This window comes from Belonocnema kinseyi, chromosome 8 (assembly GCF_010883055.1).
Source record: "Belonocnema kinseyi isolate 2016_QV_RU_SX_M_011 chromosome 8, B_treatae_v1, whole genome shotgun sequence".
Lineage (NCBI taxonomy): Eukaryota > Metazoa > Arthropoda > Insecta > Hymenoptera > Cynipidae > Belonocnema > Belonocnema kinseyi.
In genome coordinates, this window is record NC_046664.1 from 22,273,959 (window position 1) to 22,287,680 (window position 13,722).

General features: G+C 26.3%; 1 protein-coding gene across 3 annotated transcripts in view; it reads left to right on the forward strand.

Annotated features, from left to right (window-relative positions):
• The window catches only part of LOC117177673 (WW domain-binding protein 4), a 137,562-nt gene that overhangs the window by 117,907 nt on the left and 5,933 nt on the right, over positions 1–13,722 (forward strand). For all 3 annotated transcript variants that reach the window (XM_033368498.1, XM_033368499.1, XM_033368497.1), the window contains 4 exons: positions 7,957–8,164; positions 8,258–8,359; positions 8,446–8,523; positions 10,396–10,606. In XM_033368498.1, coding sequence (XP_033224389.1) covers positions 7,957–8,164; positions 8,258–8,359; positions 8,446–8,523; positions 10,396–10,606 — 599 coding nt within the window. The remainder of the gene's footprint in view (positions 1–7,956; positions 8,165–8,257; positions 8,360–8,445; positions 8,524–10,395; positions 10,607–13,722) is intronic.

Below are 13,722 nucleotides of genomic sequence, written 5' to 3' on the forward strand. Positions count from 1 at the left end.
GTTTGACTCTCCAAATCTGAATTATTAAAAAACTAGCGAAGGGTCATTCATAAACTAACTGTTGAATTTTGGGAAGCAGTTGAATTTTCCGTATACAGCTCTGAATTATGCTTTCTGATTGTGAGTTTTTATCGTAGAATGCATAAATAGATCATTTTTCTTTTTCCATTTTAGTTGAATCAGCTCTCGTGAGAAATTTGAAAATTTGACTTAGAGCTGTATACGGAGAATAAAAATCTGGAGTGATTTACGGGCTGAATCAGAATTGTAGCATTCTGCATTTAAAACGTCGACGTATCTTATCTTTAAGATTCAGAAGTTTTCTATTATTTTTACTCTTCAAATCTGAATGAATAAAAAAACTACTACGGGCTAGTGCTTGATCAGCGTTTTCAATGTTGGGAAACAGTTACATTATCCGTAGACAACTCCAAATCGTTTTTTCCGATTTTGATTTTTTATGACAGCATGGTTAAATAGATCATTTTGCATTTTGTATTTTACTTTAATTAGCTCTCCTGTCAAATTTGCAAAAAGCGACTTAGAGCTGTATACGGACAGAAAAAAGCTGAAGTTGTATACGGACTGAGCCAGAACTAAAGCACTCTCTATTAAAGCCATCGACGTATCTTCTCTTCAGGATTCAGAATTGTTCTTATTTTTTAGTTTGACTCTCCAAATTTGAATTATTAAAAAACTAGCGAAGGGTCATTCATAAACTGCCTTTTGAATTTCGGCAAACAGTTGAATTTTCCGTATACAGCTCTAAGTCGCTTTTTCGATTTTAATCTTTTATGATAGCGTGCATAAATAGATCGTTTTGTTTTAACATTTTGCTTCAATCAGCTCTCCTTACAAATGTGAAAAAAGTGGTTTAGAGCTATATACGGGCAGAAAAAATCTGGGATTGTATACGGACTGTACTAAAACTGTAACGCCATGCAGTGGTACAGTTGACGAATCTTCCGTTTAAAATTCAGAATTTTTCTTGCTGTTCGTTTTTACTTTATAAATCTGAATTAGTAGAGCAATAATAAGGGATAATCCATAAACTGCGTTTTCAATTTTGGGAAACAGTTAAATTTTCCGTATACAGCTCTAAGTCGTTTTTGTTTGATTTAAAATTTTTATGATAAAATGCGTACATGGATAATTTTGTTTTTAACATTTTGCTTTAATCAGCTCTCCTGAAAAATAGGAAGAAAGTCACAAAATTTGATTTTTTTTAACGCAACTATCTAGCATTAATATTGAAAAATGTAGTTATAAACAATAAAAATTTTATTAAAAAATTATTTTTGTTAAATTTCATTCATCATTACAACACTTTTAGTGAAAAGTGTACAAAAAGTTTAAAATTAAAGAAAAAGCCGCATGTTTCTAGCAATTATCTAAAACAATATAGATAATTATAAACAATAATAAATTCGTTAAACAACTATTTTTCTTAAGTTGCACTATTCATTACTTTACCAAGGAAAAACTGTGTGCAAGCTAAAAATTTCAGAAGAAACCGCAAATATATAATATTAATAAAAAAGAAGAAATTTATATACAAGAATAATTTGTTAAAGTAATTTTTTTGCTTAATTGAATTAATTGTTAACTCACTCCAAATGAATAGTACACAAATAGCTGAAAACTTGAGAAAAAACCACAAATCCCAAGCATTATTCAAATTGAATATTACTAAAAATAATGATAAATTGCTTAAGCAATTAATTTTTTTAACTATAATTAATTATTCACTTCAAAATTATTGAAAATTGAACAAAAAGTGGAAATTTTTTGAAAAAACTGTAATTTTCTTGCATTATTCTAAGACAATGTCAATTATAATAATAATAATTTTTTTAACTATTAAGTTTGTTAATATTAATTAAGTTTTACATCACTCTATTTAAAAATTGAACAGATGGTGCAAATTTTTTTAAAAACCGCAACTTTCTAAATCCATTATTAGTAAAAATGGCTAAAAACAATAATAAATTGCTTAATAAATTCATATAAACGTCTAATTTTTAGTATCAAGTAGTATTTTATGTATTCGAAACAATTTTAATTTTAAAAACCGCAAATTCGCAAATGAAACGACTAAATAAAACAAACATAATCTTAAAAAAAATGGAATTATTTTTGTGTGAATTTAAACAAATTTCCGAGTTAACTATTTTCTTAAATTCGAATATTTTGAACGGTTCTGTCCTAATCAAAATTATATCTGGAAAAAATCTAAACATGTCACATAATTTTTTTCTTAGGATTTGAATAAACACCCTGAAACTTTTTTTGCTGTTGTTTGACATAAAATAAAAGTAAAAGAAAATTCAAGAACCGAGTATTTAGGGGAAAATTAGAATTTGAAAAAATTAGGTTATTAATTTTTTTATCTTATTTTACCAGGAATTGATTTCTGAAAAAAATAAACAACTCTCCTATTTCATATTTTTTAAATAATTGGCATAATTCCGGAATAATTATCCTGATTTCAATTTTCTCTTCGGGCATGTTTTTCAGGATTATAATTTTTTATTCCCTTACATTTTTTTTGCGTTTTTGTTTTCTCTTCTGGTATATTTTTCTGTTTCTCTATATTTTGTCGGATTTGAAATTTCTTTTCCAGCATGTTTTCCGACTTTAATTTTCACGTGGAAGCATCTTTTGCCAGATTTCAGTTTTGTCTTCGGGCATGTTTTCAGGATTATAATTTTCTTCTCCCTTACATTTTTTCGCATTTTTGTTTTCTCTTCTGGTATATTTTTCTGTTTCTCTATATTTGATCGAATTTTAATTTTCTCTGTTGGCATATGTTGCCGAATATTAATTTTCACTTCCGGAATATTTTTCCGGATTGCAATTTTCTCTTCGGGCATGTTTTTTAGGATTATAATTTTTTCGGAGGAAGGTTTCTGCTTTCAGGGAAACTATTATCGTGGTCGACAATTATGTTGCAACACGAAAGAATTATTATGTGGTGGCTAAAGTGTACTCTCATGTAGGTTCTTGTAAATTGCTACATTCACGTGTTGGCGACAAACCCACGCAAAATTATCGCAAATATGGTCATTTTCGATAAAGTGTGTAGATAAAAATTGTCATAAATATTTCTATCTAAATATACCCTCCATTATTACGATCTTATCGCAATTTTATTTTTTAAACTTTCGGAATTTGTTGAAACTTAGATCTTGTTTATTGATCCCTGTACTTTAACATTTTACTCTTTAAAATTCGCTTACAATTTTATTTTAATTTTTTTTATTTGTGATTTTATCTTTATATCAGAAATTTGAATTGATAACTAAATTATTCAAATTTCAATTTTCAAAACTTAACAATTGAAAATTACGAAACTCAAAATTGTAAGAGATGACTGAAAAATACAGAATAATCGAATTTTATAATAATAAAATTACTGTTTTGAAAAATTCGAGAGTAAAAAAATTCCAGATTATTTTTTAATATTACCGAATTGCAAAATTTCCTATTACTAACATTCACGAATTGGAAAATTGTCAAATAATAATATTTCTGAATAGTTTATAATATTAAAGAATTAATTATTATTATTATGATTCGGGAATTTTATTATTCTGAAATTTTATCATTCGGAAATTTCATTATTAGGGAATTTTAGTTTTGTGGATTTTTCAGTCGCACCAATTGTAAAAATCAAAATAAGAAATAATCATAAAACAAATACGAATTTACCCGATTAAAATAGGAAATCGTTATTCACATCTAGAATACAATTTATTGGGTTTGACTTTAGATTATTCAAAAATATTCCTAAGTTCTGATTAATACGTCTTGAATAAGACAATTCCAAAATATAACTCTTTAAATTAGACAATTTTGAAATTGAGTTCTTAATTTCAATATTATTTGTAACATTTCTGAATTCATAAAAATATAAGGATCGATTTATTTTAAAAAATAAAATAAAAAAAGGGAAAAAATCTTTTCTCCTCTTTTCTTTCCTATATAAATATTAATATTTCGAAAAACTATTTACATTTTAGGTTCATATTTTAATTTCTTCTTAAGGTTATATAAATTTAATTTTCCTAAGAATCCTGAGAAATTTCAAATTTTTTGTTTTAAATTCAGATATATCAAATCATAATTTCAACGAAAAACTTCAACTTTGACCAAGCAGTTGATTTTTAAAACAAAATCTATTTCAATTTTAAATAAAAAGCAGGTCAATTCGCTTAAAAAGACCAATTTTCAACCAGTTGAAATTCGAACCAAAAACATTAAATATTTCGCAAAAGAGACTAATCTTTGGCAAAAAAAGTTTAATCTTTTACCCGTAAATTATAAATTTTCCAGAAAAAAGTTAGTTTTTAATCAAATAATTAAATTTTCAACGAAACAAGACAGATTTTAATATAAAATTATGAATCTTCATTTAAAAAATAACTTTTTAACTAATTAGTGAAATTTTCAATCAATTATGTTTTTTTATAACCAAAAAAAAAACGAATTCTGAGCAAAGAATGTAGTAGTTAATAATTGAATCCAAAAATATTTTAATTTTAAATAGAAAAACTTGAATTAATAACAAAAATAGATACGTTTTATTTAAAAATCAAACGTTTGCAATTTTAATTTTAAAAAACCATGAAATTCTACAAAAAGACAATTATTTCTAAAACAAAAAGATGAATTTTTAACAAAATGATGAATTTGCATCAAGAAAATTTTTTTTAGTCCAGAATAAAAAAATATTCAAGCAAATTATAAGTTAAAGGAAAAATCATTTTGAATCACTATTTTGTTTTTGTTTGTTTGCTTCAAGGTTATATCGATATAATTTGTTTAGGTTTCATGAGAAAATTCAATAAGATTTTTGAAGATTTCATGCAGTTTGAAAAAGTATCTAGACAGTTTCTTGGAATATTTTTTTATTTTACAGGATTTTACAAAATGTTAGAAAAATGTAAGTTATTTAATATATGTGAAAGACTCTTTGACGATTAAAAAAAATTTAAGTACATTTTGTACATTTCCGGAAATATTTAAGTGTTTAAAATAGAATTATTCTTAAGATTGTTTAAAAATATTCTGGATTCATTTTAAAATTGTGCCATTAATTTTTTAAAGTAAAGAATCACTATAAATATTCCCAAGAAATTCTTTAAAACCTTTGAAAATATTTGAAAATTAGAATTTTCCTAAAATGTTGACAAAGTTCTGCAAAATTGAAAAAATTGCCTTAAAATCTTTTAAATTCTTATTTGATAATTTTCAAAATCTTTGGAACATTCTGAATTTTTAAAAATATTCTTTAAAAATAAGTTTGGTAAATTAAAAAATCATAAAAAAATTTCCGAGAAACTTATAAAAATTTGTGTATTTCCTAGAAACCTTAAAAAAATTCTTAAAAAGTTTCTACATTTTTTGTTCAAAAATTTTAAAAAATCTTCATTTTGCTTCACGTAAAATTATTTTTGTATCTTTTCAAAACTTCTAAAAATATTTTTAAATAATCAATTCTTTTCTCAAAAATGTTGTGATCTTGCAAAAATTTCAAAATGTGCATTATAGTCTACTACATTCTTTTTCAAAATTTAAGAAAATCAACTAAACTCGTTTTGAACATATTCTTTAAATTAATTTAGAAGAAACTTAATATTTGACTCTTATAATTTTGAAGAATTTTGTAGTGATATTTGAATTCTGAACTGCAAAGAAATTAAATTTTTATTTATTTCAAATTTAATTAAAATAATTCAATTTTAAATTTAGAAACTTAAAAACTAAATCATAAAATGTAAAGAATTCAAAATAATTAGTCAAATAAGCAATTTTAAATTCAAGCCTATTTTTCTTACTCATGAAGAATAACTTGCTAGTTGATAAATGTATCTGATAATTTTTATTTGAATTTATTAAAACAATAGGAATCATTGAGTTCTGAATATCGCGAATTCAATCTAATTGCAATGTGAACCGAACAAGGCAAAATAAAATTGAAAACCAGGTCAGCTTTATTTCCGCTACTAATGCAATTTGTTCAAATTGATGGGGGCAGATTTTAATGATTTTAAAAATGCAAACCCATTTTCAGCTTCACTTCCTATTTCATTTTATCAGAATAAATAAGCCTGTAAAAGAAATTTATTGGTCCATCAATTTTATATTCTTATTGCATCATCAATCACAGTTCAGTGAAACTAAAAACAATTTCTTTCAAAAATTACCTTATCTAGATCATTATTGAAAAAATAAAAAAGAGATGAATTTAAAAAAAAAAATATGGCGAATTTTTAAAAAGTGTCAAAATCTTAACCAAGAATGTTTTTTCAGCCAATAAAGAAAAAAAATGTCATTTGAAATGTGGATTTTTGAAATCAAAAAGGTGATATTTGTACCAGTTGACTTCTCAACCAAAAAGATTAATTATCCAATAAAAAAGATGGATTTACGACAAATCACATCAATTTTTAACCAAATAGTTCAGTTTTTAAAATTGAAAAGATTTTTAATTAACTGAAAATAGAACACTCAAATTTTCATTTAAAAAAGTCCTTTAAAAAAAGCTAATTTTCTTGAAAACCGTTGAATCTTCAACCGGGAAATATGGATTTTCAACAAAAAAGATAATTTTGAACGAACATGTTGAAGATTTAACCAAATAGTTAAATTTTTAGTCGAAAAAGTTCATTTTTTGCCTAAAATGATTAATGTTTAACAACAAATGTAATATTTAATATTTCATAAAAAAAAATTCAATTTAAAATTAAAAATTGTTCAATATAACCAACGAAAAAGGACGAATTTTTAACAAAATGAACGCATTTTCTACCTAAAATAATTTTTTTTCAGCCAAAAATTAAATAGTTGAATTTTCATTTAAACAAATTAATTTTGAACGAAATACATAAATTGTCAGAAAAATAGTTAGATTTTCAACCAAACAGATTAATTTTCTACCAAAGAAGACGAATTTTGAACAAAATACATAAATTTCCAACCAAACTGAATTAATTAAATTTTTATTCAAAAAATTAAATTTAAACAAAAGATAAATTGAAAAAGAAGAATTTTGAACAAAATACATACATTTTTAACAAAATAGATACATTTCCCAACGATGAGATTAATTTTTTACTTAGGAAGATGATTTTTGAATAAAATACGTAAATTTTCATCATGATAGTAAGATTTTCAGCGAAAAAGATGAATTTCTTACCAAAAAATACGATTTAAAAAAAAAATGTGAATTTTCTGCTAAAAATGTTAAATTTTCAACCAAAGAAAGAAGTAAATAAATTTTTGTTTAAGAAAAGAAATTTTCAACCAATGAAGAAAATAATTTTTAATAAATTAGTAACATTTTTAAACAGAAAAATGAACTTTTCATAAGTTATTCAACTTTCGACCAAAGAGGTGAATTTTCTACATGAATATTGAATTTTCGCGTCAAAAATATGAATTTTCTACCAAAAAAATTTAATTTAAAAATAAAAAGACGATAATTCAACAAATCAATTAATTTTTTACTAAAAAGAATTGTTTAGTCAAGAAAAAAAATTTGAATAGAATTGTTGACTTTTTATCCAAAAATACGAATTTTCAGCAAAACAGTTGAATTTTGAACCAAAAAGAATTACTTTTTAAGGCACACATACCTAACAGACTTTATATGATTTATGCACGGCCGCTTACAAATTAAAAATTCAATTTTTAAAAACGGTCCCCGACGCATTTCTTTGTTAGTGAAAGAAACTCACTGGCATTTTTTCAAAATAAAAAAAAATCTAGCAGTGCCTTTTTTGGTTAATTTTTTTGGTAGCAAATAAGAATACGAAATTGAGAATTATAAACAATATTTCTGCTGAATACAGGAATTCTTTTGTATCACAGAAAACATTACTTTTTTTAATTCGGCTGGTTTAACATTTATTTAAATAAAAAATAAAGAAAATAAAATGTTTTCTGTTTTAGGGCTGATTACTGGAAATCACAAGGTCGCAAATTTTGCGATTTTTGCAAGTGTTGGCTCGCCGATAATAAGCCAAGTATTGAATTTCATGAAGGGGGAAAAAAACACAAAGAAAATGTGGAAAAGAAGCTCAAAGAAATTCGCAAAAATAGCACCAAACAAGCTAAGCAACAGAAAAAATTCGAAGATGATATCCAAAAAATGGAAAGCGTGAGAACACATCTAATTTTCTATGCTTTTATTTTTTTTCAACTTCAATCCATTGATTTTTTTAAAAACTTAATTGACCTAAATTTTGTTCAGGCCGCCATGGCTGCTTATCTCAAAGACGTAGAAAGTAACACAAAAGATTTAACAGCAGAGTCGATAATTCTTCAAAAGAAATTAAAACCCGATACCAGCAAAGTAAGTTTGACAGCAATTTTAGCAAATGTAAAAAAATATTGTACTTTACAAAAATAAAGTATAAAATATGAATTATTTATTTTTAGGCAGAAACAAACCCGAACCAGATGCCGTCTGCTTCAGCAGAAACCAATCCAAGGTTTCAAAATACTGTTGGCAGAAATGTAAGAAAAAATTTATTTAATTTAAATACTAATATGGTTAAAATAAATTATTTTTTCTTAAATTGAACCTTAAAAAGTGTTCAGTTTGAGGTCATAATTAATAAATGAGCCCTGATTATTGGCAGGGTAAAAAAATGACCAAGGGTTCACTCAATTTTGTCTGGGTAAATCAAATGCTTATTTTATTTAAAAAATCGTAATATCTGTAGTTTAATTTTTGCATACGTATAGTATTTTTGAATGAAATGCATCACTCATAGTTTTGGCAGAGTTTTAGAAACGTTTTTAGAGTTTTGTGAAATCAAGGCGAGATTCGAGATGACCGATATTCGAGACGAGATTCGATACGAGATTAGAGGCGATGCTCGATAGGACATTCGATATGAAATTATACATAAAGCTCGAGTCTTAGTCGAAACGAGATTCAAGATAAATTTCGAGGTGATATTCGAGACAAAATTCGAGGTGATTCGAGATTCATGATAAAATAAAAAATTAGATTCGCGACTTAACCATGACGAGAATCGAGACAAGGCGCGATTCAAGATGTATTTTGAGACGAAGCTAGAGGAGAGAATTAAGGTAAGATATAAGGCGTTATCGAGACGAAATTTGAATTTTGTTTCTCCACCTAACTCGAGAAGAGATTCGAGGTGATTCTCGAGGCGAGATTTTTCACAAAGGTCGATTCGAAGCTCGAGACAAGATTCAGGATAAAGTTCGAGGCAATGCTCTATAAAAGATTCGAGTTCAATATCGACACGAAACTCGAGATGGGGTTTAAGGTGATGTTCGAGGCGAGATTCTACACAAGACTCGAAGCGAAGTTTGAAACGAGATTCAAGATGAATTTCGGGGCGATATTCTAGAAGAAATTCGCGGCGTTCTTCGAGACGAGGTTTTACACAAGAGACGAGATGAAGCTCGAAGCGAGATTCAAGTTAAAATTCGAGGCGATATTCGAGAAGAGTTTCGAGGCGATTTCGAGATGAAACTAACTTAAGATAAATTACCTTAAATTCAATTTTAAAATTTCCATAAACTCCCGACAATTTGCAGAAATTTCTAGTAGTTTTTGGTAATTTGATCAATTACATATGGTAATTTTTCATAAAATACCGCAAAATTATATTATCTGCAACCAAAATTTCCTTAAAGTTTTCACGATGAGTAAAAAGTACTTTTTACTCCCTAGGGATTAAAAAGTAGAACTTAAGCCCCGCCTAATAAGCGTCGAAAAGGGTTGATATCATGCATGTGTAATAAAATAGTACATTATGTAACAACAGGCGAAAGGAGTATTTTATTCCACTCCCGACCGTGGCCACCTTTTTGCCCTGAAAAGCGGGTCCGCGGCATTTTTCTATAGCTTTGTTCGCGCCTCGAATTTTGATCTCCTAATTTTTACTTTTGCCCCTCAAATTTTACTTTCTTCCCGCTAATTTTATTTTCGCCTCGCTAATTTTACTTTTGCTCCGCTAATTTTACTTTCGCCCCGCAAATTTCACTTTCGCCCCGCTAATTTTATTTTCGCCCCGTAAATTTTACTTTCGCTCCGTTAATTTGACTTTCGCCCCGCTAATTTTATTTTCTCCCCGTTAATTTCACTTTCGCCTCGTTAATTTTATTTTCGCCCCGCAAATTTTACTTTCGCCTCGCTAATTTTACTTTCGCCCCGTTAATTTCACTTTCGCCCCGCTAATTTTACTTTCGCCCCGTTAATTGTACTTTCGCCTCGCAGATTTTACTTTCGCCCCGCAAATGCGGTTTGCGGGAAATATATGATACTTTCGCCCCTATTTTCAGGGGCAAAAGGTGGCTATTTCAATCGAGTGTGAAATAAAACCATTTTTCGACTAATTTTTTGTCCAGTTTTCGCACAATGTGGATCCCTTCGATCTGCGAAAGAAACAAAAACCACCCTCGCATCCGAAAGGTAATCCTAATGGAGGAGGCCAAAGCAAACAAAACAAAAAACAGAAAAGTAAAACAACGCACGAAGGAAATAAGGGAATTACGAAACGTTGGTACGAAGCCCAGAGTCCCGAGGGATATTCATACTACTGGAACATCGAAACAAATGGTACGATTTATTTTACTGTCATCTTCACCTCAAGTTACAAAAATAAGAAAAGAGATGTGAATGTGTCAGAGAAAGTAAAAGGAGCTTTAAATAATAGTTTTTATGGATTGGTAGTGACAAATTGCGTTTCATAAAAACGGGGATTCCTACGTCAAAGGAAAATAAATGAGACGTATAAAAAGAAATACGATGGGAATGTAAAAAATCCAACGCTTTCACAATTTGTCCAATTTAAATGAAGAGATGAGAATGACTAATAAATGAGAACCAATTAGTGTTTAGAGCTTGAGTGGTTAAACATTTAAACAATGGGAACAATTTCTACGTTAAGGCGTTTTAAAATTTTACTTGTAAAAAAGTTCCTTTGGTTAAACTTTCCATAATTCGGCTTTTTTTAAATTAAATTTTATTTTTCTAACCTAATATTTTTAATGTATTAAAAATTACCTTTAATGTTTACAAAAACTATTATTCTAAATTGTATAAATTTTTTTCTAATTTCTCCTCTTTTCCCCTTTTATTAAATTTATTTTTCAAGCAGAAATTTTATTTTTCTAACTTAATATGTTAAAAGCATTAAACATAAACTTCAATGATTACTTGAAATATTATTCTTTAGTCTACAAATTATCAAAAAAAAATGGACTCCTTTTTTCCTTGTTTGAAAATTTATAATAATAAAACTATTTTAGTTGAGCTCATTCTTTTTGGATAAATAGTCTAATATTATATTTTTCCTTATCAAGATTTCATCTTTGCGAGTAAAAAAATGTATTATTTTGTTGACTTTTCAATTCTTTGGATAAAAATGCAACAATTTTGTTTCAAAGTTATCATTTTTAGCTGAAAATTCAAAATTTTTGTTGAAAAATCATATTTCGGTTGAAAATTGAAAAGCTTTTATTTAAAAATCTTCCTTTTGATTTGGAAATTAAACTGTTTGTTTAAACAGTAACTTTTTTGTTCGAAATTGAACAAATTTATCAAAAAGTTGTAATTTGTTATAATTTGTGGTTCACAGTTTAAAAGTTTGGTTGAAAACTCTTTTTGGGTTGAAAATTCAACTTCTTTTTTTAAGATTCTTTTGCTTGAAACTTAAACTATTAATTAAAAATTCATATTTTGGTTTTCGAAGGTTAACGGTTTCGTACAAAACTCAATAGTTTTATTAAAAAATAACTTTTATATTGAAAATTCAACAATTAGGTTTGAATTTTTTCTTTCTTACGTAAAAAATATTTTTTGGTAAAAAATCCAACTCCCTTATTGAACACTGATTTTTTGGATAGAGATTTGATCTTTTTTGGTTAAAAATGCAACTATTTGTTTGATAAGGTAATTATTTTTTAAAAAATAAGCAATTTTATTAAAAAGTTATCATTTTTTATTGAAAATGCTAATGCTTTGATAAAATGTTGTGTTTTGGATTGAAAATTTAATTTTTTTTGTTAAAAAATCATCTTTATGGGTCGAAAATTCAACTGTTTGTTTTTGGATAGAAAAACAATTTAAAAAAAAATAATTATTTTGATAAAAATCAAATGTTTGATTTAAGAATTAATTATTCTGATGAAAATCCAACAATTTTATTAAAAAGCTATTCTTAAAAAATAATTTGCCTTTTGGATTAAAAATTTAACAGTTTGGTTGAAAATGAACTTTTTCGTTGAAAATTCAACTCTTTGGATAAAAATTTGATCTGCTTGGGGTAAAAATTAATTTTTTTTATAATCGAAAGTGCATTTTTTGCTGGAATTCAATTGTTATTAATATAAAATGAAAATATGTTTTGTTTGAAATATTAACTATTACATTTTTCGTTTAGAATTTATTTTTATTTTGGTTGAAAATGAACTTTTAAATTGAAAACTCATCTATTACAGTTTTTGTAAAAAAAAAAAAATATTTGAAAAGTCGTCTTTTTGGTTTGGAAATTCATCTCTTTTGGATCTAAATGTAACTTTCTGTTAAAAAACAATCGGTTTTGATTGAGCATTTTACTATTTTACTACAAATTTGACCTTTTTTGTTTGAAAATTATTATATTATTAATTGAAAATTCAACCATTCGATTTTTGGTTGAAAAATAAACTTTTTCAGTCAAAAATTCAACTGTTTGTTTAAAAATTGATATATTTGGTGAAAAATTAGACTTTTGGCAGACTAATTTTCTTGGTTAAAAATTAATCTTTTTTGTTGAATATTGAACTATTTGGTTAAAAATCCATCTATTTGTGAAAATTCTATATTTTTAGTTTCATTCAAATAATTTTATATTGTTACTTCTTTTTTAAAAGAATTTATTTCTCAACAATATTTTCACCTGCCTGAAATGTTGTAAACAATGGTCACATCAATAATTATAAATAACATTTTCTATCTAAGGTAATTTAATTTAAATATTTACCCATGAATTTACCGATTACATAATTTAAACTTTTTTTTAAATATGCAACTCAATAAATAAAACTGAAAATAAATTTTAGTAATCACAATGTGTGCAATGCATTGGGAAAAGGGACGTCTGAAAATTCCTAACAAATTAAAATTCCCGACACTGTACAATCCTGAATAATTAAAATTCCGAATAATAAAACTTCCGAATGATAAAATTCCCGAATCAAAAAATTCTTGAATATTAAATTTTTCAAATGAAAAAATTCGCGAATAATAGAATTCTCGATTTGAAAAAGTTTTAAATAAGCAAATTCCTACTGTATAAAATTCCCAAATTATAAAGTTCCCGAATTGGAAAATGATCGATTATTATATTAATCGAATTATAAAATTCCCGAATAATAAAATTTCCTCATCGGAAAATTCTCGATTAAGCAAATTCCCGAAGTATAAAATTTTCAAATTATGAAGTTCTCGAATTGGAAAATTCTCGATTACTAAATTTTTTTGAATAATTCCCGAATTATAAAATACCCTAAGTATAAAATTGCCGAATAATAAAATTCCCTATTAATAAAACTCCCCAATTGGAAAATTCTCGTTTATTCAAATTCCTGATTTGGTAAATTCTTGATCAATAAAATTCCAGAATTATAAAATTCTATAATTGGAAAATTATTGATCAATAAAATTCCCAAATAATCAGATTCTAGAATTGA